The sequence below is a fragment of the Musca autumnalis genome, unplaced genomic scaffold (genome assembly GCF_047663935.1).
Source record: "Musca autumnalis isolate F117 unplaced genomic scaffold, ASM4766393v1 scaffold_3, whole genome shotgun sequence".
NCBI classification, from domain to species: domain Eukaryota; kingdom Metazoa; phylum Arthropoda; class Insecta; order Diptera; family Muscidae; genus Musca; species Musca autumnalis.
This window is the reverse complement of record NW_027411866.1, coordinates 215,037,197-215,064,673: the sequence shown is the minus strand read 5'-3', so window position 1 is coordinate 215,064,673 and position 27,477 is coordinate 215,037,197. Positions and strand designations below refer to the sequence as shown.

At 39.4% G+C, this 27,477-nt stretch overlaps 1 protein-coding gene across 4 annotated transcripts in view; it reads left to right on the top strand.

Moving 5' to 3' along the window:
* Positions 1-22,937, top strand: part of sws (patatin like phospholipase domain containing sws) — a 98,512-nt gene extending 75,575 nt beyond the window's left edge. For 2 of the 4 annotated variants that reach the window (XM_073976662.1, XM_073976664.1), the window contains exons 6-9: positions 5,021-5,137; positions 18,944-19,155; positions 19,225-19,596; positions 21,596-22,937. In XM_073976662.1, coding sequence (XP_073832763.1) covers positions 5,021-5,137; positions 18,944-19,155; positions 19,225-19,596; positions 21,596-22,057 — 1,163 coding nt within the window. In that variant the 3' untranslated portion in view covers positions 22,058-22,937. The remainder of the gene's footprint in view (positions 1-5,020; positions 5,138-18,943; positions 19,156-19,224; positions 19,597-21,595) is intronic. The other 2 variants (XM_073976661.1, XM_073976663.1) reach the window with 1 other exon arrangement.
* Positions 22,938-27,477: the final 4,540 nt, after the last annotated feature.

The window sequence follows — 27,477 nt, the reverse complement described above, 5'->3', positions numbered from 1 at the left end:
CGAGTTCCACTCGCGAGTGAAACTCTTCTCGAATTCAAGAACGTTGAGGAGAGCAAATTGTCCTCATGCTGCTAAACAACGAGATTGTCTGACCCAAGAGAAACGACGGATTCCGAGGTAACGTCATTTGTAAGGCCAGTTGACGTGATGGTTATGTCTGGCGAATTTTGACACTCTCCACTAATTCTGGTAGGGGGTCCTTATTGAACGTACAAAACGTAGAGCTATCATTCTGCTGGTCGTTTACGAGGACCGATTGCAACAATTCATGATGAGCATTAATGTCCCCAAGACCAGACGGTTATACATACATACGTTCAGCAAATCTACTTCGGCACTTCCACACCAGACTGATACCCTCATACATTCCATGTACGGGTCATTAGAGGCAGGCTCAAGCGAGATAGGTCTGTATTGAACAGACTGGTGCAATAGGAAAGCTAAGTACCACCTCCACTTCTGGTGCGATCCCTGCTCAGTTCGTTGTAAACATCACAACTGCAGCGTTGGTTTCCTGCATCGCCGCGACCCTGATATTCTTTCGAATCATTAAATCCACTATTTCCTTGGAGTCAATTGCAATGCCGATGTGATAAACTGAGCACATCCATATTGGTCCTAAGTTGGTCTCAGTCCCAGCTCGGACCAAAAGAATCCAGGTAATGCTGCTCCCAACACAGAGAAACGATACAAATAACAAGTAAAAAAGTGTCAGTCGGCTTTGCCGACAGATATATACCCTCAGCCTGTGTGGACTTATTTATTTAGGGGGGTTACAAATTTTTGGGCGTATGAACCGACAAAAGTATGGATAGGATTAAAGCTCAAAAATTTGCGGGGATAACGATAGATAGGGTTTTTTTATCACACTATCTTACGAAAAACATAATATCGCTGTAAAAGGGGCACTAGGTAAACCTTCGGTAAAAATGTCCAAAGGATCCTCGAACAGACCCTTAACCATACAAAAATCTTGAACATTTGTGTGGGTGGTACCAAAAGGATAGGACAGATAGGGCCCACAATTGAATATAAACTAAGTTTCGACAATATTTATGGATCCAAAGTTTGGACCAAATCGGTTGCTACGTCTATGAGAAATCGCGCGTACCATTTTAGCGAATATTTTCGAGCTTTTGTGGGGAAGGTACCGGAACGAGTGGACCTATAAGCACCACCTTCGAATTTCATCTAATATTCGAAGAAATATTTTAATATCCAAAGTTTGGTCGAACGCAGTATTCGGTTCCAGCTCTCCATAAAAATTTTGGTGCCACAGGGGTTTTTAACAAAATTCGGGCTGTTTTCTCAAGAAGTATGGACTTGCCCCAGAAGAAACTTTTACTGTTGTAATTGAGGCAGCGAATACAAGTTGCTTCAACAAAAATCAAAATGATTCGAGAGCAGGTCTTAAAGTGCATTTATCCAAAATTTTGTGTGGGAGGTACCCGAAGGTGTGGAGAAATATTGACCATATTCGAACCTGATCAATATCTGGTAGATGTTTTAGGATGTGTAAAGTATGGGCCAAATCTGTCACTCCCATCAAGAGTTATCGTGCGCACAATTTTTCTGAACATTTTTGAACTTTTGTGGGTGAGGTAGGTACCTGAAGTAGTGACCGATATGGCTTATCTTCGAACTTTAACAAAGTTTGCACAAAATATTACGAAGACCACATTTTGGACCGAATCGGCAGATCCGTTCGAGAGTTATATTGCGCTCCAACAACAACGCACGGTGTCATAAGGTTTTTTTTTTAACTTTTCGGGCTATTTTCTCAGGAAGTATGGTTTTGCCACTGATGAAAATTGTACCGCCGTATGGGGGGTCGTGAATACAAGTTGTTACAACAAAAATCAAAACGATTCGAGAGCAGGTCCTAAACTGAACTTTTCCGAAATTTTGTGTGGGAGGTACCCGAAGGCGTGGACCGATTGAGTCCATATTGGAACGTCATCTAAGTTTGGTAGAAATTTCACTATGTGCAAAGTATGCACCAAGTCGGTTATTCCCTTCAAGAGTTATCGTGCGCACAAATCTTGCGAACATTTTCGAACTGATAGCCAACTTTTTGACCAAATCGGTTTATCCGTTCGAGAGTTATCGTGCGCACCAGCCAGCCAGACAGACAGATGGACGGACATTTCTAAATCGACTCCAAATCGTCTGAAACACATTTCGTCCAAACATGCTTGGGGTCTAAAACCATTATTTCGGCGAGGCACATTTTGCCCGTATGTAAGTGTATATACCCTCGTTAGCATAAATGCTGAGGGTATAAAAAATGTGTACTCTGAGGTGGCAGCCTCTGGCCGCAACACGGGTGCAGTGTGGCTCAGCATCAATTCGATATCGAGCATTGAACTCCGATTTGTCCTCGCAGATGACCTCATCTGCATTTACACGACTAGTGAAGACATGATGTGACACCCTGTGGCACTTATTATGCTACCCTCTGAATGATCTGAATGTACTTCGATTGCGTTGCATTTGCATTCGCGGACAACATTCTCATAGCTTACCACTGACCGACCTATGAGTTTTTATGTGGTCAACAAGGTTTATATACCCAGACCCCAAAAGCTATCGGGACTTGGGAACCTTGTTCCTACTTGCATGTGCGGCCATCTTAAACGTGCTATCAATGTTGACCCCGCACATTCTGGGGCAGCAGGTGGTCGAAAATATTCTACGCCTCCATCTGGATATTCAATTCTCAACTACGCATCCCATGTGGTAAACAATGTGACCGTAGATTAAGTAGATAAAGTGGCAGATATTTGCATATTTCTCTCGCGCACCCTCATTGGTGCCTTACTCTGTATACATTCCCAGATCTTCTAGATGGAGTTTACTTCGTGTACCTTAATCGTAAGCATGCTCACCATTATACAGAATTCTCTGACTGTTCCAACCTCTTAGAACTGAACCAATACATCATGGGATTTAGAATCACGTCCCTTGATTGCTTCGGATATCAACATTTAATCAGCCCTTCGCACATTTGTTCGAGGCCCAGATTTAAAACCTCTGAGTAACATGCTAACTTCTTTCGAAATAATGGCTTTAGAGTCCAAGTAAGTTTGGACGAAATTCGTTTAATTTCCATTTAGCTCTGTCCATCCGTCCGTGCGGTCTGACTGGTGCGCACAATAACTGTTGCACTTCGTAATATTTTATCCAAACTTTGATCAAGTTCCCACAAAAGTTTAAGAGGGGAGTAAGATTTACGCTGACTCTCGAAGGGAGTAACTGATAATGGACCAACGGTCTCCGAGGTATTAAATAGCTACACATCCTTAACCCAACCTAACCGATTTCGTATCAACTTTGCACATCGTAACATTTCTTTAATATATCAGGTCCGAATATGGACTATATCGCTCCAATACTTCGGGTACCTCTCACACAAAATTCGGATAAAGTGAAGTTTAAGAGCTCCTCTCGGATCGTTTTGAAATTTGTTTCAGTAAGTTGTCCTTGTGGCTCCTTTACGACGGTGCAATTTTTTTCCTGCGCAAGTCAATACGTCCTGAGATATTAACATAAAAGCTCCAAAAAACCCTTACGGCACCAACCAAAATGGTAAATCCAATTATTGCAGGGAGTTTCTGATTGATGCATATTGCACATCATATTATTTCATCCAGTCATGTATCAGGTTGAAATATGGACTATATCGGACCACTCCTTCGGGTACCTCCCACACAAAATTCGGATAAAGCGAAGTTTAAGAGCTCCTCTCGGATCGTTTTGAAATTTGTTTCAGTAAGTTGTCCTTGCGGCTCCCTTTACGACCGTACAATTTTTTCCTGCGCAAGTCCATACTACCTGAGATATTAGCATAAAAGCTCCAAAAAACCCTGACGTCACCAACCAAAATGGCAAATCTGCAAGATAATTATTGCAGGGAGTTTCTGATTGATGCATATTGCACATGATATTATTTCATCCAGTCATGCATCAGGTTGGAATATGGACTATATCGGACCACTCCTGCGGGTACCTCCCTAGGAAAAATGAAGTTTAAGATCTACTCTTGCATCGTTTTGATTCTTTTTTCATTAGATTGCTCTAGCTCCCTCATTTACTAGGCGTTTACACCAGACAGTTTGTCTTAAAACAAAATTTCAAAAATATTCGAACCTGTCTGGATAGTTGTAAATTAAAACAGGGACCCCTTTTTGACAGTAAAATTTGTCCATACGTACCTGTCAAGAAGGTCTATATAGGAAAACAGTTTCGGGTACCTTCCCTTCACTTAAGTGCCGTTTAAGGTCTGTTCGAGAATTTTTTTACCGAAGGTACTCCTTGTGGCCTGTTTACTGCGATATAAGTTATTTTCTATAAAATCCTGCGCTGACCAATTAAAATGGCTGGTGTGCCCACCGCTGGTGTAACTACCGAAAGGAGTGATTCACATTGGCCCCACCTTTGCTCTAAAACTTTAATCAAAGCCGAAGATGGACTTTCGGTACCTCCTTCACAAATATTCACAAATAATTGCTTATGTGGGTTTGAAACTCATCGAAATCAAATAATAAAGACATCTTTCATAAAAACCGGATTCGGAAATCAAAATTTTGAATCTAAAAATGTAAGCATTGTAAACTATTGTAATAGATTCCCCTTTCAAAAACATAAATATGTTGTCATGCCACAAAAATAGCACACACTCACACGATAAAGACATTGTTAAATACCTAATTTATTTTATACAAGTTTCAAAAAGTATTTAACACTTCAACTACCACCCACTTCCTTTTATAATCTGCAATAATGTATTTATTATTTTATTTTAATTTTTTTTCATAATTTTTCCTTTTTTTTGTTTATATATTGTGGTGTGTTGTTGTATAGCAATTTTATTTTTCATTTTTTCTTTACTCTTCTTATAAATGTTTTTTGTCATTGTTGTTATGTCCTTCTATATCCAATATATATTTTTTTCTTTTCCACAAATTTTCCACACACACATGCCAAATAAAAAACAATCATACTACACCTACATATATAGGTCACTTGTGGCGTTATGTACGCGCCAGCATGTCCATTGCTGGTGTCTTTCCACCGTTTTGTGACTATAAAGATGGTCATTTGTTACTCGATGGCTGTTATACAAATAATGTTCCAGGTAAAAAATTATTATTTGTTTATTATTTTTCATATTTTGAGTTTTGTACTTAGATTTAAATTTAAATTTTGTGTTAATAATTTAAAAAAGTAAAACACACTAATCTGTAATTTGTATGGGATTATTGTTATTTGGTGAATTTCCGCACTGCATTTTTGTTTTAAAAAATATGTAAAAACATATTTTTAGGTTTAATTATGTTTAGAATAAGTTTATAATAATTAAGATAATTAAAAAAAAATAAGTTAGTTTTTAAGTTATATTGACTAATATTTTTGCACATATTGCATTGAATCAAAAATAGTTTCATTTAAATATTTAATTTTAAATCGTTTGTTGAAATAAGTTCCTATATATAAGTCGCTCGAGTATAATTAAATATTGTTTTTTTTTTATATTGAAATCAACAGCATCTTTCTGTAAAATTCTATGCGAACGAAATCGTCTGAATTACTATTAAACCCCATGTGTGTTTCAAAATAAAAAAATAATAATTGAAATATGTATTTTTCAAAAACATAAGAATTTGTTCGCATAGAATTTCACAGATTTTCGCAAACCTTTTTTATAGATTTTCGATATTAAAACTTAAAATCAGAGTCAACTTCTTTTCACTTGTTGGTGATTGTTTATGTAAAAAGGTGTAACTACTTCTTCAACCTAAGCTTCTTGAGAAGTATATAATAAGTTAGGTAAGGTTTAAAGATGCGCGCAGCCATCTAGTAGAATAGGTGACTGCTTCACTCGGGAGTCCGTTGGCCCATTGTGCTCATGCTGTGTAGACTGTTGTTGAAGATTTAAAAGATGATAGAGATGTGAGGATGTTAATGCAGTATGGCGAGATGAGGGTGATAGAGGGTAGAGATGATGGTGAAGTGTAGGATGAGTTGATGGTGTAGCGCAGATAGAATGGAGATGCTGGAAAAGTAAAGAGAGTCTGATTATTATTAGTTGTTAAGGACCTTTGCCAAGCCATGATAGATGTTTGGCAAAGTTGATTAGGACGATGGGATCTTTGTTAGACCGGAAGGTCAGAGTGTCTATCTCATATCTACCTAGTGTTCGGTATCTCCTTGTTTGCAACAAGGGCACCCACAAAGCAGATGTTCGTATTTTTCAAAAAATCTTCACATAGTCTGCATTAGTCAATGCCACTGTCGTCCCATTTTGAAGTTAGAGATCTCGCTCTGCAGTGACCTGTTATAAGTCCCACCGCGATTTTCATCCCTAACTTCATCAAGTGAGAAGAGGGAAACCGTTCTTCGACGAGAAACCACAAGCCAGATCGCCTTGTATACCCTACAACCAGGTTCCTATTAGCCATCTTTGATGTGCTCTCTCATTGAAGATCTCCCGAAGTTTGCCGATGTAGTGGCACATCGGTGGCCGAACGGTTTCATCAACTGATAAGTCGATAGACTTAGAACCACCTCGAGCCAGTTCATCTGCTACCTCGTTTCCCATAATGTTGCTGTGACCCGGAACCCAACATAGCGTACGATATCGTGTATATCCTGCAGAGCTCTCCTACAATCAAGAATAGCTCTTGTATTTATGGTCATGACTTGAGAGCCTTGAGGGCCGCTTGACTATCGACATATATAGTTACCGGTCCTGTAAGGCTGCCTTCAAGCCCTTTCACCAATTCAGGTGCTTTCCTGATAGCAAGAATCTCCGCTTGAAAAACACTACAATTATCGTAGAGCTTGTATGAGTTTTTAAGTAGTGGATTCTCGCAGTATACGCCAGCGCCAGTACCTAACTCAAGTCGACTATCAATTAGTTTTAGTACATTCGAGTGTCCAAAGTGTGAACCATACCAACACCTTGACTCCCGGAGTCTAAAAGCAGTTCTCGCCGCCTGAAACTGGATTAGGATATCCAAAGGTTGGAGATCCAGGATGACGTTTAAAGCAGCTTGAGAAGTGCTTTAAATCGATCCGCGGTTCTTTGTACACTTGATAATTTGGAGAGTAACGCTTTGTTCCCAAGAGCTTGCCACCAGACCAGACCACCATAGGTAAGTATGGGCAGGACCACGGTTACATACAGCCAGTGTATGGTCTGTGGTCTTAATCCCCAGCTTTTCCCAATGGAGTTCTTACAGGAGTAGATGCTATGAGTCCTTCTTCGTTCGCTCCTCTACATTTCGTTTCCATGTCAAGCGATGGTCCAGAATAGTGCCGAAGTATTTTGCTTCCGTAGAAAGTTCCAGGGCCACCCCGTCCAGGACTGGAGGCTCGAAATTGGGAATTTTGCGTTTCTTAGTGAATAGTACAAGCTCTGTTTTTTCTGGGTTTACTCCCAGACCGTTGTTATGGACCCAGTTTGCAAGTTGTACTAAGGCTCTTTGCATGAGCTCAGACAGGGTTGGCAGGGATTTGCCACTTATCAGCACAACCACATCATCAGCATAGGCAACCACCTTGATCTTCAGCCGGTCGAAGCACACAAGTATTTCATTAATTACCAGAAGCCGTAGCAGGGGTGAGAGAACTCCTCTCTGCGGAGTGCCTCTGTTAACAGATTTCCTCACGGAACTCTCTCCTATGCATGAGTTGAGGATTCTACTTTTCAGCATTTCATCAACCCATTCCACAAGGATGGAGGAAATACCTGTATTGCTGAGAGTATTGTGGATTGATTCAAGCTTCACATTATTGAAAGCCCTCTCTATATCGAGAAAGGCCGCCAGCGTGAAGCCTGAATTTTCCATATGCTTCTCAACGTGCCCGACCATCTCATGCAGGGCAGTGTCCACTGATTTGCTTTAGTGTAGGCATGTTGTGATTTGCTGATGTTATTGAGATTTGTTTGTGTTCTAATTTCAAGATACAGTAACCATTCTAGCGTTTTTAAGCGAAAGGAAGAAAGGCTAATTGGTCTGTAGTCCTTTGGTAGAGTGTGACATGGCTTCCCCGCTTTGGGGATGTAGGTCACCTTTACCTCCTTCCACAGACCAGGTATGTGCGATAACAATTTCTACCAGTATGGATAGCGCTGGCTCAGCCACATTCTGTAGCATTGCCGGTATTATACGATCCGGTACCGGTGATTTATAAGGCTGGAAACTGTTGATCGCCCACCGAGTTCTTGTGTGATTAGTTATTCTATCAATCAGCTGTTCATCCTCGACAGTTCGGACTCGACTGTGACTTGCTGTTGGCAAGGCTCCGTCGAAGTCAACACAACCGGGAAATGAAGCAAATCCAAAGTGTTTAGACCGGAGTTAGTCCAGGTCCGTTTGATACTACCCATGGATTTTGGGTCCTTAGATAGTATCTTACGGGTGACGTAGGGGATGGAAGATACCAAGCAACGGTCCTGACCGGTTTTAACATGGCAAAGCCCAGGATTTATCTCGGTCCCCCTTTCATCCCAAGTGGACACTGACCTCCCCGTGGTGTCACCTGGGGAACTGCCTTTAACACCCGTTAAAGGTAGTGAGCTAACATGTGCCGCGCGTTCACCTATAAGAACGTTAAAAACTTGGGTTTGGGCGTCGGGTTAGTAACCCTCCCCTAGAAAAAAGCATACTACTATGAAAAAACGAAAGAAAAGAAAAACAAATCCCTTTAAAGTTGATGAACCCCGCAAACGTTTTAAGGACCATGATCTGCGAATCTGCACCTGGAATGTTCGCACTCTTTATAGAGAAGGTGCAGTTTACGCATTGGCAGATGTAAAAGTTACAAGCCGACATTATTGCCATACAGGAAATACGATGGATTGGAAAGGCGTCACAACAACACCTAAAGGTGACGCACTGTATTATAGCTGCCATGACACAAAGCACGAGCTTGGTTGCGGATTTGTAGTTGGTCGGAGGTTAAAACATTTGGTCTCCAGCTTCACCAAAGTCTCGCTGTAATTCGATTAAAAGCAAAATTCTTCAACATCAGCTTTATTTGCGCTCATGCTCCCACTGAAGACAAGAACGAACATACCAAAGATATATTTTACGAGCGTTTAGAAGAAACATATGACCGTTGCCCTGCCCATGACATTAAAATTACTCTAGGCGATTTTAATGCCAAAATTGGAAAGGAGAATATCTTTGGCCCAACAGTCGGGAAATTCAGTCTCCACAGTGAAACATCTGACAATGGTATGAGGATGATAAACTTTGTAGCTGCAAGAAACATGGTAGTTAGCAGCACCAGATTTAAACATCTCGACGTCCATAAGTTCACATCGCTGTCGCCAGATCAAAGAACAAAAAATCAAATAGATCACTTTGTGATAGATGGAAGACATGAATCAAGCGTGTTGGATGTACGATCGTTCCCAGGTGCAAATATAGACTCAGACCACTACCTTGTTGCAGCAAAGGTACGTACCAGATTAAACATAGCAAACAAAGTGCGAACAGACACAACACGGAAGTTGGACATCGGTAAGCTGCAATCACAATAGATAGACACAGCATATTCCTCTCAACTAGCCCAATTGCTTAATCAAAGCACTCCTCATCCCTATAACATATCAGCGCAATGGCAAAGTATTGCCCACTCCATGCAAACAGCCGCAAAATCCATACTTGGATACCAGAGACCTCCACCAAGGAATGCATGGTATGATAAGGAGTGTCGTGCTGCTACCGAAGGGCTACTTTACAATCTGTAGCAACGCGAAGCACACGAGAGAGATATCGAGAGAAAAGGAGAGAGGAAAAACATCTTTTCCGCAGGAAAAAGAGAGAGATGGAAAAGCGGGAGTGTGAAAAAATCGAGATGTACAGGAACCAGAATGAAGTCCGAAAATTCTACCAAAGAGTCAAGCATCAAACTGATGGCTTTGGTACAGGCACATCCTCCTGTAGAGACCAGCAAGGTAATTTGGTAACTGATACAGATTGTGTGCTCAGGATATGGAAAGAACATTTTTCAAAACTGTTGGTATCCAATAGTACCGAAGACGACGAAGATACCACCGACCCAATCCCAGAAGATGGTATTGAATGTATACCGCCCAGCCAAGATGAGGTAAAGACAGCAATAAATAGGCTGAAGAATAGTAAGGCAGCAGGAGCCGATGGCTTACCAGCCGAGCTGTTCAAAACCGGAGGCGACACGCTGATAAGGTGTATTCATCAGCTAGTTAGCACCATCTGGCAGGAAGAACGAATACCCGACGATTGGAACCTGAGTATCCTGTGCCCCGTCCACAAGAAGGGAGATAAGACTGTATGCTCTAACTACAGGGGCATAAGTCTACTTACTCCCTATTGCCTACAAGATCGTGTCAGGAATATTGTGCGAACGACTAAAGCCTATGGTCAACGAGATAATTGGACCATACCAATGCGGCTGTAGACCTGGCAAGTCCACCATTGACCAGATATTTACCCTGCGGCAAATCCTGGAGAAGACCCAAGAGATGCAGATCGACACCTACCACTTTTTGTCGATTATAAAGCAGCCTTCGACAGTCCGCTACGTTCAAAGGTATTCCAAGCAATGTCTGAATTTGGTATCCCCGCAAAGCTCATTCGGCTATGTAAAATGACTTTAACTGACACGAGATCCTCAGTTAAAATAGGAAAGAACCTCTCCGAAGAGTTTTTTACCAAAAAAGGTTTCAGACAAGGAGACAGCCTTTCGTGTGATCTCCTCAACATCCTGCTGGAAAAGGTTATACGAGAGGCAAACGTCAAAAGAAGTGACACAATCTACACCAATAGCCACATGTTACTTGCTTATGCTGATGATATAGACATCATGGGACGATCAGTAAAAGAAGTAACCGATACCTTTATGAAGGTCGAAGGAGAATCTGCCAAAGTGGGTCTGGCGGTAAACGGCGATAAGACAAAGTTAATGGTGTCGACGCGCAATGAGTCCATTGAGATCGTACCAACTGTTGAAGTTGGTTCCTATAATTTTGAGGTAGTAAAAGACTTTGTCTACCTCGTCACCTCCGTAAACACAACAAATGACATCAGTTGTGCGATAAAAAGAAGAATTGTATTGGACAACAGATGCTACTTTGGTTTAAGTAAGCAGTTTAAAAACAAAGCCACATCTCGTCAAACAAAAATAACGCTCTACAAAACACTGATACTACCCGTGCTGATGTATGGTTCCGAAGCCTGGGTACTTGCGCAAGCAGACATGGCAGTGCTTGGTGTGTTTGAGAGAAAAATTCTTCGAAACATCTACGGACCGATCTGTGTTGACGGTGAATATCGACGTCGTATGAACCACGAGCTATATAAGCTATATAAGCTATACAAAGACATCAATGTAGTTAAACGTATCGAGATGCAGCGACTGTGTTGGCTAGGCCATATCATAAGAATGAGCGATGATGAACCCGCTAAAAAGGCGTATAAATTCGAGCCACATGGCGGTGCACGCAGAATTGGCAGGCCAAAGAATAGATGGCGCAAACAAGTGGATGAAGAGATGACAAGGCGCGGTATTCCAAAAAGCGGAGCACTAAACAGGGAGAATTGGAGATCTTTTCTTAGTTCGGTCTATGGAACAAATGTTCTGTAATGGACCAGCTAAGTAAGTAAGAAATCGTTTGAATTACTATGCAACCCCATGTGAGCTCAAAATAAAAAATAATTGAAATATGTGTTTTTCAAACATAAAAGAGTTTGTTCGCATAGAATTTTACAGATTTTCGCAAATCTTTTTACAGATTATCGATATTAAAACTCCGCTGTCCATTTAAACCTCAATATAGAGTTCCCAATTTTTGTGAAATCGACTTGAATTCGTCAGGCCTACCACCAACTACGGTTGGTGTTAATTATATCCTCACCTTTTAGGCTAACGAGTTCATGTATGTTCAGACAATTTGGAGTCAACTTAGCGCGGTCCGTCCGTCTGTCGTACGGATCAACCGATTTGGTCTAAGCTCTGGACCTCGTGATGAACCATATCAGTCCACTTCTTCGAGCAACCTTCAAATTATGTAACGAATTTTTACCTATTTTTGCACGTCGAAATATTTCTTCCGTACATAGATCAGACCCAAAATATGTATCGGTCCACTCCTTTGGGTATTTCTCATTCAAAATTTTCGTAAAATGATTCTTTTACGACGGTGCAATGTTTTTTTCGGGAATAAGTCCATACTTGGGTATCAAAAACCACCACCTAAAAATCTATGGTGCGATCAGGAGTGCCGTAAGGCTACCGAAGAAAAGAACGTGGCATACTGAGCAACCTTGCATTCAGTAGCAACACGAAGCGCGAAAGAAAAATATCGGGAGAAGACGCGAGAGGAGAAGCCAATTTTCAGAAGAAACAAGAAAGAACAAGAAAGACGTGAGCGTGAGAAACTCGAGATGTTCAGGAGTCAGAATGAAGTCCGCAAATTTTACCAGAGTGTAAAACACCAGACTGAAGGGTATGGTGCAGGCACATTCTCCTGCAAAGATATCATGAAAGGATTCTGGTAACTGATACAGATAGCGTAATGAGGATCTGAAAGGAGCATTTCATGATGCTCTTAGTATCGAATATGGGCGGCGATGAAAATACGCCAGAACCAATCGCAAACGACGACGTTGAATGTCTACCACTTAGCTAAAGCGAGGTCATGACAGCAATTAATCGGCTGAAAAACAATAAAGCAGCAGGAGCTGATGGGCTGCCCGCCGAACTGTTCAAGACCGGTGGCGAAATGCTGATAAGGAGTATGCATCGGTTAATTACCGAAATTTGGCAGGAAGAGAGCATACCCAACGATTGGAACCTCAGCCTCTTATGTCCTGTACACAAGAAAGGAGACAAGACGGTGTGTACAAACTACAGAGACATAAGTCTGCTCCCAATCGCATACAAAGTGCTGTCGAGTGTGCTGGGTGAACGTTTAAAACCCATGGTCAATAACATAATCGGGGCATACCAATGCGATTTTAGACCTGGTATAAATCGACAATTGACCAAAGCTTCACACTGCGTCAAATACTGGAGAAGACCCACGAAAGACAGATCGACACATACCACCTCTTCGTCGACTATAGGGCCCGCCTTCGACAGCCCAATTCGATCAAAGGTGTTTCAAGCCATGTCTGAGTTTGGTATGCCTGCAAAACTTATACGATTATGCAGGGTGACATTGGCTAATACAAGATCAGCTGTTAAAGTAGGAAAGAACCTCTCGGAACCTTTTGAAACAAAACGAGGTTTCAGGCAAGGTGGTAGCCACCTTTGCGAAAATTGAAAAAGAGTCTGCCAAAGTGGGTCTGGCAGTCAACGGCGATAAGACAAAGTTTATGGTTGATGTTCAGAACTACAATTTTGAGGTGAAATGACTTTATTTACCTCGGCACCGCCATAAATAAAACGAACAACATCAGTTTTGAAATCAAAAGAAGAATAATATTGGCCAACAGATGCTACTTTGGTCTAAGTAAACCGTTTAATAGTAAAACTACCTCTCGTCACTCTACCAGACACTGATACTACCCGTACTTATGTATGGATCTGAAGCATGGGTACTTGCGAAAGCAGATGAGGCAGAACTTGGTGTGTTTGAGAGAAAAATTCTTCGAAAGATTTATGGACCAATACAACAATTTATGGACGAACTACAACGATTGCGTTGGCTTGACCATGTCAGCAGGATGGATAAAGATGCCCCCGCCAAAAAGGCATTTGAATACGAACCACTCGACGGTATTCGCCCCAAGGGAAGGCCAAAACTCCGATGGAAAGACCAAGTTGAAGAAGATATCACAAAACATGGCATCCAAAATTGGAGAAAAAAGCAAAAGGTCGGTGCGTTTCGAAATCTATTCATAGTTCGGGACTTGCCAATCTTCTACTGGGCGTGTCTTCCTGGGTGGCGGATGGGAAGGGGGTCTCTGAGTTATGCGGGGTCAGCAACGCCCGAGGGAAACTAAAGGTGTTTCTGTCCCCACATATCTCAGAGACCCTGGGGGTTTGTTTTTCTTTCAAACCCCCCGTGGACCAAAATTGGATCTGGGTAGTTCCCTTAAATAAATCAACTAAGATGGGTAAAAGACGAACAAGGAGTAAAGTTACGGTGCAGGGAGTTAATAACCCAGTACCGGCGGTAAGCGTTGGTGAGATCACAAGCCACGTGCCGTCGAGATCAAGCGATTGTGATCCGGCTGTCTTAGGTGTGGATGCCTTGGCACCTACAGCCGTAACTGCTACAAGTGCAGAAAATGCAACCCGAACTATTGTTGACGAACCGGATATTCAAAAGGATAATGTTTTAGCCAAAACTGGTGTTAATCAGTCCACGGCTGACAGGACTGGAGTTTTGGGCGGGGACGACCTACACCTCAAAGTGATTGGAGACAGTCTTGAGAGACAGAGTAGGGAACTCCTTGACCAACTGGAGAGACTTGTTCCGACCATACCATCAGAGGACATGCTAAACAATCTCACCCTCACTGACGATGAACTGGACATTACGGTGATCCCAGCTGAGTCAACAAGGAGGTCTGACGATGACATGTCCACTGACGGTGATGTGGTCGAAGAGGTTGTGAACCTAGGTTCGCAACCACAGACAAGTCGAAACCAGTCTGGTCCTGTATCGGCACTAGCCGATACTAAGCTTCATAGGCAGATTGCCACGGAGTCAATGGATGTTGATGGAGAATCAAAAGAGGATCCATCAACAGCCACTGTCTCTAAGTCGATGACCGTCGAGGGGGAATTAACGGAAACTCCAACAATTGCAACTGACTCTGAGTCTCCGGCCAGCGTTGGGGAATCCAAGAAAACCTCATCGACGGACACCGACGCAGCCGCAATCTCCGCCAAAGAGGCTTCAGATACGAGGCACTATAAACGTGCGGCTTCGTATCTGCGCAAGTTCGTGGGAAGGGACGCGAGCTCGCATACTAAGAGGGAGATTATGTTCATCAAGAGCAAGCTCAAGTACATCAGGAAGTTTGAAAGAATTTATACAGATGCACCCAGATGCGAGCTCTTGGTGGAAAAAATCTTCCTCCTGCGGTAACAAGCAAAAAGGTGGAGGTGAATCCTGCTGCTTCTGGCAGCAAGGTGGAACCTAAAGCTGTTCCGAAGCCGAACCCGAGCCAGAAAGGACTGGAAAAGGATAAGGGGCATAATCCGACACCAAAAGATTCTCGTAAGAGTAGTCAACTGGAGAAGGTGACTGTCCCAAATCCGGATCCTACCCCAACTGACGAGGGTAAAGCGGATGAACAGAAGGTGTCTAAGACCTGCGCAAGCCACTCGGGAGTAACGACGGGTGGATTGACTGGGACACCATCGACTTCGGAGAAGACGAACGAGTCCTCGCAGCCAAAGACTGTGAAGCGGGTTCGCTCTTCAGAAGGCCCACAGCCTTCGCCAAAGAAGACGATGATCTCCGAGACGGTCAACACGGCGGACTCCTATGCTGGTGTCCTTGCTCACAAAGCCAAGGGAAGTAGCACCAGTACTGAGAAGGCGTCCACCTCCTCAGGAAAAGCTGCTACCAAGGCCCGTGATCAAGGACGTAGGAAACCCTACGCCAAAACGGCCACGGTGGCAAACGATGACGAGCTCCTAGTTGCAATCATCGACCCAGCTGACCCCTTCGGGAAAATCAGCGAAAGTCACTGGTTGCTCTTCGAGACTCGGCTTCGTTTAGCCATTGTGTCCACTGAGGCGAACCAGGGTGACCGCCAGTTTGGTGGTGCCTTCCTTCATAAGGGAGTTAAAGTTATTAAATGTCTTAACAGGAGCTCGCAAGAGTACCTTAAGAAGGCCGTTAATGGCTTTGATGAACTTTGGGAGGGGGCAAAAATTGATGCGGTGTCTATAACGGAGATTCCGTCTAGGAAGGTATTCCCAGCATGGGTTCCCCCACCTACCGTGGATAAGGAACTTCTGCTGAGGATGCTGGAGCTCCAGAACCCAGGTCTCCTTACTAAGGACTGGACTGTAATGAGTCTAACCCCTTGTAAGGAGAATGGAGGGATGGATGTCAAGATGGTGATAGACTCCTCACGAGAGGAGTACCTTAAGGTTCGTGAGGGAAAACTGAACTTTGGTTCAGGATGGGTTCGGTTCCGACTGATTCCACCTCGCGAAAATCAGTAGGAGTAGATAGGCGGCAGGTGCTACGCATTTTGCAGATTAATCTGCATCATTGTAAAGCAGCTGCCGCCGAACTACTCCTGTCCCTCACGAACTCAGAGGTAGACATTGTTCTAGTCCATGAACCTTATATATACAAAAATAAGGTCTCTGGACTGAACATTTCTTTCAAGTTCCAAGACAACAATTTCGGGTACCCTTCTCACAAAAACTTTAATTTTTCCCTTTAAGTGCAGTTTTCAATGTGGTTTCCCATGTGGTCCCGTATATAACTATAAACTAAAATGGCTGGTGGGCGCTATAACTATCGAAAGTAGTGGCTGAAAATTGTACGTTTGCACAATTTTGTATTATTTTTAAACTTGAATCTAGTTCCATGATGGAAATTCCGGTTCTCTTCCTCACAAACTTCTAAATTAAGTTTATGTTTCGTTTAACGTCAGTTCGAGGGTAGTTTTGACATTTTTACCGATGGCACTTTTTGTGGTCCTATTTACAGCTACTTAATGTTTTTCGTGAGCAAGTCCATAAATCAAAATATAATGGTCTGAAAATTCTAAAAAATCCCGCGGTGATCATCTAAAATGACTAATGGGCAAACTATTGAAAAGTGCGACTGCAAAACATTTCTCCTCTCCATTCTCTTGATACCTTTCCTCCTCATATCTCAAACGTTTTTGGTGGGGCTTCTGGTATCTCCTTTATATTTATTGAAGTTGAGACAGTTATCTCCAAATCCAAGCCATCCAAAGCCCTCGTTTTGGAAAGAGTACAACAACAGCTTTGCAGAAGATGACGACTAAAATTACGACTAAGATTACAAATGGCCAAAATCAACGGCGGTTGCCAAAATGAACCTTTGTGGCAGTTTTGATCTATCCAAATAATTCAAAGTGATTGATCATTCAATGTCACGCGTTGGCAAATATCGCAAGGAGGGCCTTTTCACCCATATTGTGCAATCTCTATCTTGCGAAACTTCCCAAAACACATGCAAATATCTCGATGGTGTTGTACGATGGCCGTTCCATTCAATTGCGTCAATCCAATCATCACATTGCTGTCATAACCCTAGTGTACAACTACACGTCTATAAAAAGTCGGGACATACAAGGTTCAGATTCGTACATCATGGTCCTTAAAACGTATGCTGAGGCCGTCGACATTGGAGAAATTTCTCGCCCAACCCAAGTTTTATCGTTCTTACGCGTGAAAGCGTGGCACATGCTTGCTCACTACCTATAATGAATATTATAATCTCCGCCATGGCGAGCGCGGAGTTCTCTTGAAATGAAAGAGGTTTGGTTGTCATAGTAGATGATTAGGTTGACGACGATATCTGCGTATAAACCACGAACTAATTACTTCATTTAAGTTGCATGAAGTTTTAATCATCTTTAACACAAGCTTCTCACGGTGCGCCTTAACTAGATTTAAATGAAAGGTGCTTACACCTGGGAAGTTTTTGCGGATTCTGAAACTACATTGTTCATAGATAAGAAAAAAAATCACCGGAGGAATTTTCAAATAAATCGCGGTCTAAGTTCGCATTTTTAAGGAATTTTTACTTGGAAGCCGCGAGTGGTATCGTAATGGGACTAATGGGCCTTTATGACTTTTTCCTATGATTTACCATTTTTGAGATATTGAAGTTCAAATTGGGACAATGGACTGACTGTATCGTCTCCTTATAAAACAATGCCATGACTGCAATTGCCCAACTTAAACTTATATATCTAAAAAATGGTACAGCCTAAGAACAAATCACACAATCTTGTAGAGAATTTTCACAGCTATAAGATTTGCTCAGGTTCCATATCGATAAGACTTGCCGTATTCATGCAGAAAGCGAAACTCTAGCAAAAAACCTAAAGATGTAACCTGAGCTTCTTTATCTCAAAAATGGTAGAACCTGGGAACAAATCATTAACGTCACTCCTCTAGAGAATTTTCTCAGCTACAACATTATCTTCAGCTCCATTTCGATAGGACTTGCGGTTTCCAAGCAAAATCGCGAAAACCTAAAATAAACCTAAACATGTGAACTTTGACCGCGACTTATTTAAAAAAACCCTACATCGATTTTTCTTGTTTTTGGTTTTTTCTCATCCAACAACATTGCTGTTTCAGAATCCACAAAACTATCCCAGATGTAAGCTGTTTTCGCTTAAAGTTAGTTGAGGCGCTCCTTGCATCACATTGTTTTATAAGGAGGCGATACAGTCAGTCCATTGTCCCAATTTGAACTTCAATATCTCAAAAATGGTAAACCCTAGGAAAAAATCATTAACGTCAATCTTATAGAGAATTTTCACTGCTACAACATTTTCTTTAGTCCCATTGTGATACGGCTCGTGGTTTCCAAATCAGCGATTTTTTTGTTTTTTGAGTTTTCTCATCTATGAACATTGTAGTTTCAGAATCCGCAAAAACTTCCCAGGTGTAAGCACCTTTCATTTAAATTTAGTTAAGGCGCACAGTGTTCTGTCTGGACATTGATCATATTATGTTCACACTTCAGTACACCCTTATAAATCATTAAACGGCGCTATAAGGCGTGATATTATTAAAATGCAATTAAAAAATAAGATCCTATTCACCAATCTTATATTTTATAACTATTGGATCTCTCTATAGCACTTCTTACTTAGATTTAAGTATTTAAGTCAGTTATCTATTCAAATAGTATAGCATTAAATCAGAAATATTAAGTGGTTTTTGTTTGTGATATCTAATCCATCTTTATTTCAACGTCGACTAGCCGATGTAATGCGAAATTTAGGTGCTGCCCACATTATAGCCATTGATGTCGGCTCCCAGGATGATACCGATTTGACAAATTATGGTGATGATCTGTCCGGTTGGTGGCTACTCTATAAGAAATGGAATCCATTTACATCACCGGTTAAAGTACCCGATTTACCAGATATACAATCACGTTTAGCCTATGTTTCATGTGTGCGACAATTGGAGGTAAGTGGATGGAGACTACAAAATTTTTTTCACTAATCACAAATTTACCAAAATTTTCGCCCTTTACAGGAAGTGAAAAATTCCGATTATTGTGAATACATTCGCCCGCCAATTGACAAATACAAGACCCTGGCCTTTGGCAGTTTTGATGAGATTCGTGATGTTGGTTATGTTTTTGGTAAAAACTATTTTGAAAGTATGGCAAAGGCTGGGCGTTTGGGTCGTTTCAATCAATGGTTTAATAAGGAGCCACCGAAGAAGGATAATCACGCCTCATTGAGTGAATACACATTCATTGATTTAGCTCAAATTGTATGCAAAATACCCGATTTGGATCATCCGCTGTTGCATACAATGATGGATCAACATCATAACCACTATTTCTATAGTGAAGATGAAGATTATGATGGTTATATATCGGAACCATCGATATATAATAGGGTGAGTATTTAGTTAGACTTGACTTCTCAGGTGGTTTTATAGGAGACTAGAGAAGTTTTTTTTATAGAAAAGTTGAGCATATACATATAGTCTACTTTTTAAGAGCCTATAAAGTCAACTTTATTGGGGACTTAAAAGTCTACATCATAGAAGCCTATAAAGTCACCTTTATAGCAGCCTATAAAGTCTATTTTATAGGAGTCTATAAAGTCTACTTTATAGGAGCCTATAAAGTCTACTTTATAGAAACCTATAAAGTCTACTTTATAGCAGCCTATAAAGTCTACTTTGTAGGAGTCTTAAAAGTCACCTTTATAGGAGCCCATGAAGCTCCTATAAAACAGAATTTATAGGCTCATATAAAGCAGACTTTATAGGCCCCTATAAAGGGGACGTTATAGGCCCCTATAAAGAGGGCTTTATAGTCCCCTACAAAGTAGACTTTATAGCCTCCTATAACGTAGACTTTATAAGCCCTATAAAGCGGACTTTATAGGCTCCTATAAAGTAGGCTTTATAGGCTCCTATAAAGTAGACTTTATAGGCTCCTATAAATTAGACTTTATAGGCTCCTATAAAGTAGACTTTATAGGCTCCTATAAAGTAGACTTTATAAACTTTGTTCCACAACATCCCATACGGGACAAGGGAGACTTCTCTCATATCAATGAGTGCACCCCGATTCATATTAGCTCAATGATATGGGACCTACTGTTTATCGCCGAGTCCGAACGGCGTGTCTAAAGACACCACTTGTAGAGAAGTTTTACAAGGCTGAAATACTCAGGAAATGTCGCCAACATTACTGAGGGGTATTTTGCCACCGTTGAAAAATGTTTGATGTTGCCTGGCCGGGGAATCGAACCACCGACCTATTGCGTGCAAGGCGGGCGTGCATACCATTGCACCACGGTGGCACCCAAGTAGACTTTATAGGCTCCTATAAAGTAGACTTTATAGGCTCCTATAAAGTAGACTTTATAGGCTCCTGTAAAGTAGACTTTATAGGCTCCTATAAATGCAACTTTATTGGCACCTATAGAGGTAACTTTATAAGCACCTAAAAGGTAACTGTATAGGCTCCTATACAGGTAACTTTATAGGCTTCTATAATGTAGACTTTATAGGCTCCTATAAAGTAGACTTTATAGGCTCCTATAAAGTGGTCTTATTAGGCTCCTAAAAAGTAGACTTTATAGGCTCCTAAAAAGTAGACTTTATAGGCTCCTATAAAGTAGACTTTATTGGCTCCTATAAAGTAGACTTTATAGTCTCCTATAAAGCAGACTTTATAGGCTCCTATAAAGTAGACTTTATAGGCTCCTATAAAGTAGACTTTATGGGCTCCTATAAAGCAGACTTTAAAAGCACCTATAAAGTAGACTTTATAGGATCCTATAAAGTAGACTTTATAGGCTCCTTTAAAGTAGACTTTATAGGCTCCTATAAAGTAGACCTTATAGGCTCCTATAAAGTGGACTTTATAGGCTCCTATAAAGTAGACTTTATAGGCTCCTATAAAGTAGACTTTATAGGCTCCTATAAAGTAGAATTTATAGGCTTCTATATAGTAGACTTTATAGGCTCCTATAAAGTAGACTTTATAGGCTCCTATAATGTGGACTTAATAGGCTCCTATAAAGTGGACTTAATAGGCTCCCATAAAGTAGGCTTTAGGGGCTCCTATAAAGTAGACTTTAGAGGCTACTATAAAGTATACTTTTTAGGTTCCTATAAAGTAGACTTTACAGGCTCCTATAAAGTTGACTTAATAGGCTCCTATAAAGTTGACTTTATGGGCTCCTATAAAGTAGACTTTTTAGGCTCCTATAAAGTAGATCTTATAGCAGCCTCTAAAGTAGACTTTATAGATTCCTATAAAGGTTACTTTATAGGTTTCTATAAAGGATACTTTATAGGTTTCTATTAAGGAGACAATAGACTCCTTTAAATGGGAAACTTCTTATATAAATCTTATCTTTTCTCTTTTTTTTTGCAGCACCAAATTAAAATGAAACGTACCGGAACATCTTTATCCCTGTCGGAAAATGAAATGGATTCCGATATAGAAGTTGATCTCAGTTTGGACATAAGACAACATCAAAATTTGAAGGCTCGTAGTTCACCGCAAACACCAGTTAATTTGCCACGTTCTTTGTCAATTATTGACAATATCGATGGACGAACACCACTCTCAAATAATGTCAGTGGTGGTGTAACACCTGAAGATGAAGGCCTCACCTTACAGATGCGTTATAAATCTCTGGATAATATGTCGTCAACGAATACAAATGCAACGCCAAAACAACAAATAAACAATACAACCGCTGGTGATAATAACGGCAACAATAATGCTGATGCTGATGATGATGGCGGTAATGGCGAAAGCAAAAAATTAAACAACAGCACCGAAGAAGACAATAGCAGCAGCAGCACAACTACCAAAGCTAAGACATCATAACGCTTAGTTTTAAATTTTTAAGTTTTCGTTTTTGGTTTTGTAGTTTTTAAGATTCCACCACACACACACACACATACATATTCATGCAACACTCTCCACCACCCACTTTTCTCAACATTTTAGCTTTAAGGTTACATCCGATTCTTGCAGAAAAAAAACAAACAAAAGAGACTGGCAGGTTTTATAGTTTCATTTATTTTTTCAACTGAGTTTTTTGGTCTCATTTGTACTGTTTGTTGTTGGTTTTAGTAGAACAAAACAAAAGACACTTAGTTAGGACAACAAATAGTCTCTACAACTTGATTTTTTGTTTCTTTGGACTGATCAAACATTTAATTATGTTTTAACTTGAATTGCCATTATTTACCGTAAAAAACCCAAAAAATTAAAAACAAAAATTGTTGAACGATTTTCAAAGATTTGGCATTGCCAGAAAAAAAACAAACATGTTTAGTTTTGTAAGTTTATTCAATATTTTTTTATAAGCGTTCCGAATTGCTCGCCTTATTTTTTTGTTTTCTTTACAGTTTTTCTCCATAGTTAGAGTTTTCTTTTAGTTTGTAAGAAGTACAAGAGTTTTACCTAAAAAAAATTGATACCCTTGTTTTTTTCCTCTCACACTCTCCAAAGTTACTTTTTTTTCTTAATTAATAATTTTATTCTCTGTACATAAGGATTGTTATATAAATCAACAATAACAACAATGCACAAGATATTAGTAATTCTTTTTTTAATATGGATAATGGAGGATAGAAAAACGATAGATAACAACAACAATAAATTAGCCAACATTACAAAACGAGTTCTTTAAGTAGTTTAAGCTACAAATACTTATTAATTATTAATTATAAATAATAAAAAAATAAAATTGAAATAAAAATTAATATTTTACACACGTTGTTCTTCTTTATGGGAATAAATTCTGATTATTCGGGTCATACCTGTAGACAGATCCAAAGATATCTATGGGCCACTTATATTTGAACGACAATTTGCGAAGCTTCTGTTGTTTATCAAAATATACAGCGATACGAGGTTATAAAAAAAATCTTCACCCTAATATTCACTTTGATATGAGGAAGCTATATCTGAGTATAACACTTAAGGGAGGAACCAATTTGGTGCAATCATTGTTCATAGTAATATCTCTCGCAAAAGTTAAAAAAAGTTTCAGTGAAGGCAGAGTTTGTGGTCCTGATTACAATGATAACATATTTTTTGTAGAAGTCCATACTTCCTGAGAAGCTCTAAAAACTCTGCGGTAACCAACTAAACTGACTGGTGGGCTCCAAAACTGTAGAAGGGAATGACGGACTTTGGCCTAATTTTTGCACTTCATACTATTATTTACATAAATAAAGTTCGGAGGTGAACTATACCGGGCAACTGCAATATCCCCAACAAAACTTCAAAGTTCACGCTTAAGCACATTTTAAGGGCTTTCCGTAGATCGTTTTAATTTTTTTAAGTCCATACTGAGCTAAAGCTCTGAAAAACGCTAGATCGCCGCAGAGAGCACAATTAATCCCTACACTAAAAGCCTTATTCTCAACGCATGGGAGTTGAGAATTTCTTCCCATTCCCACATTTTCGTATTCTGAATACAATTTTGTGCGAGTTTTTTCCCATTTCCCATCTCCCCTCATTCTGAATGAAGTTCGAATTGGGAATTTGTTGCCACGGGAAAAAGTATGCACTCTCTATCTTGAATTGTGGGAGAATTTGGTGTTTTTTTTTGTGGGAAAAATCTCCCCAGCATACAGTGTGGGAGTTTGAAAAAAAAAGTCTCGAGAAATTTAATATTTCAAGAAATCTAAATATTTATAATCCATATACATATGCTTAATAAAAGCATACAAAATGTACTGTAAAATATGTCATTAGTAGACTTCGGATTTTTTACTGTGGGGTGCTTTAATTTTTAGCGTCTTAGAACCATAAAATAAAATATCGAAAGAAACAACTTCATCATTCCGAGGACCGATTTCTTTGGTTAACCAGAGCATTTGTTTTTTCATACGATAAATCGATATTTTACAGTGTCGGTCAAAACTAAAGCACCCCCAGTACATTTTTTAAGAAAACAAAGTAATAAATTTATTTTTCTTTTTATTTATATCTTTATTATTGGAAACACAAAAATAAGGAATTCAGAATTTAATAAACAAAAGTTTAAATTCAAAAAACATTCTAGGTCGCAAATATAAGCGGACAAAACTAAAGCACCACAACAAAAATCAATATTTTGTTGCGTATCCTCTATTCTGGATGACACAATCACATCTTTTGGGCATAGAGGATACTAAATTATTAATTACTAGCAAAATGCCCGCTACTTCGTAAGCGGAAAGGGAATAATATACAAATAAACAATATTTAATATGGAAGTAGTGAACACTGTCGAGTCTGTTGTACTAAAACATATTTTTAATACCAACATTTAATCGATTTAATTCCTTTTAGTACCGTACACTGTAGTTAGAATTTAAAAAAAAAAAAAAAAATACGAACCTAATTTTCGGCATTCAAACGGGCCACAAAAATCCACGTTTTCGTATATCCCCATATAACGGTATTTTAAAAATAGAACAAATCTATATTGTCCAGTTTTCTTTAAATTTGGACCTTGAATACACAGCGGATATAAAAGTTTAATTAAAAAATGTCTACGAGTACTTCAATCCATTTTCCAACCGAAATTCGGAATTTGTGGCATAAAAGTTTAGAAAAAAAACTATTTAAGAAAAAAATTTACTTTATGTGTACGGGTATGTCAACCGTATATAACGGCAATTTTTTTGATGCATTTCAATTTAGGACTTTTTATTATCAGGGGGTAAAAACCTTATAGTTAACAAAAGTGTCGCATTGGACCACGTTTTCAAATTAACATACAAAAAACATTTTTTGGAAAGATACTTCACGTTTGACTATGTAATTCCAGTACATTATTTAGAAACGCATTCGCTTTAACATAAAAACAATAGAACAATATCCAGTAACAATTTTTCAAACTCCGAACTTTATCTTAAATTTCAGAGTGATCTTCACAACAAATATTTGTCCATTTCGTAGTTTTTGTCCAAATTATATAATCCAAGCTTTGTTTCTACATCTAACGCCAAATTTAGTACCATTTAGTACTTTTCGTTCCCCTATAGCAGGTATATCTCACTTTAACCGTTTACACAATACCAAAATGGTTTTGGTACCAACATGTTACCCAACTTTTCGTACACATAATCAAACGTTTCAAAACTTACTTCCTTATATTCAAGATATATTCCAACCGCAATTCACTTTTCCATCTTTATATGTTCCTCTGAAACCAATTATATGTAGTACTATTTAGTATTTTTTGTATAAATAAGTACGAATTTTCAAAACCTCCTCCCTATCTCCACTCTAAACAAAAATTGCTAATCTAATACCGAATTTCGAATTTAAAAATTCCCCCTTTATAAAATCACAAATTGTACAAAATTATGGTACAGAATTTTAAAAGGTACCGAATAACAAAAGGTACCAAATTTTGTACCATTTACCAATTTTCGTACACGACTTTCCAAAAACTACTTTCATATCTCAGCTCCATCCGTTCACCTAAATCCAAATTATAGCCAATGTAGTTTTATTTAGCACTTTTTCATAAGTACGAATTTCCAAAGTTACCACAATCCTTCACTCCAACAGTAATCTGTTCACGTAAATACAAATTGTATCGAATTTAGTACTGCTTCGTGCACATTAGTATGATTTTCCAAAGATACCTCCATATCTCAATTCTACTTTCCAACAGTAATCTTAATTCCAAATTTTAGGATTCCAGCTCTATCCGTTCAACCAAATCCAAATCATATTAAACTCACTACCATTTAGAACTTTTCGACCGTTGGTACATCTTTCTTACTCTTTATCAGTGACCCTCATTCCAAATTTCAGGATTCCAGCTCTATTCGTTTAACCCAAGTCCAAATTGTACTATATTTAGTACTTTTCGTACACTTTTAGTTCGAATTTCCAAAGACCTTTCTTTGTTACTCTCCATCAGTGACCCTCATTCAAAATTCCAGGATTCCTGCTCTATCCGTTCACCCAAATCCAAATGGTACTAATTTTAGTACCATTTAGTATTTTTCGTATCCTTATAGTTCGAATTTCCAAAAACTTTTCATCGCTACTCTTCATCAGTGAATCTTATTTCAAATTTCAGGATTCCAGTTCTATCCGTTCACCCAAATCCAAATCATACTAAAATCATTACCATTAAGGACTTTTCGACCTTTGATACATCTTTCTTACTCTTCATCAGTGACCCTCATTCCAAATTTCAGGATTCCAGCTCTATCCGTTCACCCGAATCCAAATTGTACTAAATTTAGTGCCATTTAATACTTTTGTTACTCTCAATCAGTGACTCTCATTCCAAATTTCAGGATTCCAGCTCTATCCGTTCACCCCAATCCAAATTGTACTAAATTTAGTACCATTAAGTACTAAATGGTACTAAATTTAGTACAATTCGTACCCTAATAGTTCAAATTTGCAAAAACCTTTCTTTGTAACTCTCCATCAGTGATACTTATTCCAAATTTCAGGATTCCATCTCTATCTTTTCACCGAAATCCAAATCATACTAAATTTAGTACCATTTAGTACTTTTCGTACACTTATAGTTCGAATTTCCAAAAACCTTTATTGTTACTCTTCATCAAGGACCCTCATTTCAAATTTCAGGATTCCACCTCTGTCCGTTCGCCCAAATTCAAATTGTACTAAATTTAGTACCATTTGGTACTTTTCGTTCACTTATGGTTCCAATTTTGTAAAACTTTTCTTTGTTACTCTCCATCAGTGATACTCATTACAAATTTCAGGATTCCAGCTCTATCTGTTCACCGAAATCCAAATCGTACTAAATTTAGTACCATTTAGTACTTTTCGTACCCTTATAGTTCGCATTTCCAAAAAACTTTCATCGTTACCCTTCATCAGTGACCCTCAGTCTAAATTTCAGGATTCCAGCTCTATCCGTTCAACCAAATCCAAATTGTACTAAATTTAGTACTTTTCGTACCCTTATAGTTCGAATTTCCAAAAACCTTTATTGTTACTCTTCATCAAGGACTCTCATTCCAAATTTCAGGATTCCAGCTCTGTCCGTTCCCCCAAAATCCAAATTGTACTAAATTTAGTACCCTTTAGTACATTTCGTTCCCTTATAGTTCGAATTTACAAAAACCTTTCATTGTTACTCTTCATCAGTAACCCTCATTCCAAATGTCTGTATTCCATCTCAATCCGTTTACCCAAATCAAAATTGTACTAAATTTAGTACCATTTAGTACTTTTCGTACCCTTATAGTTCCAATTTCCAAAAACCTTTCATTGTTAATCTTCATCAGTGACCCTCATTCCAA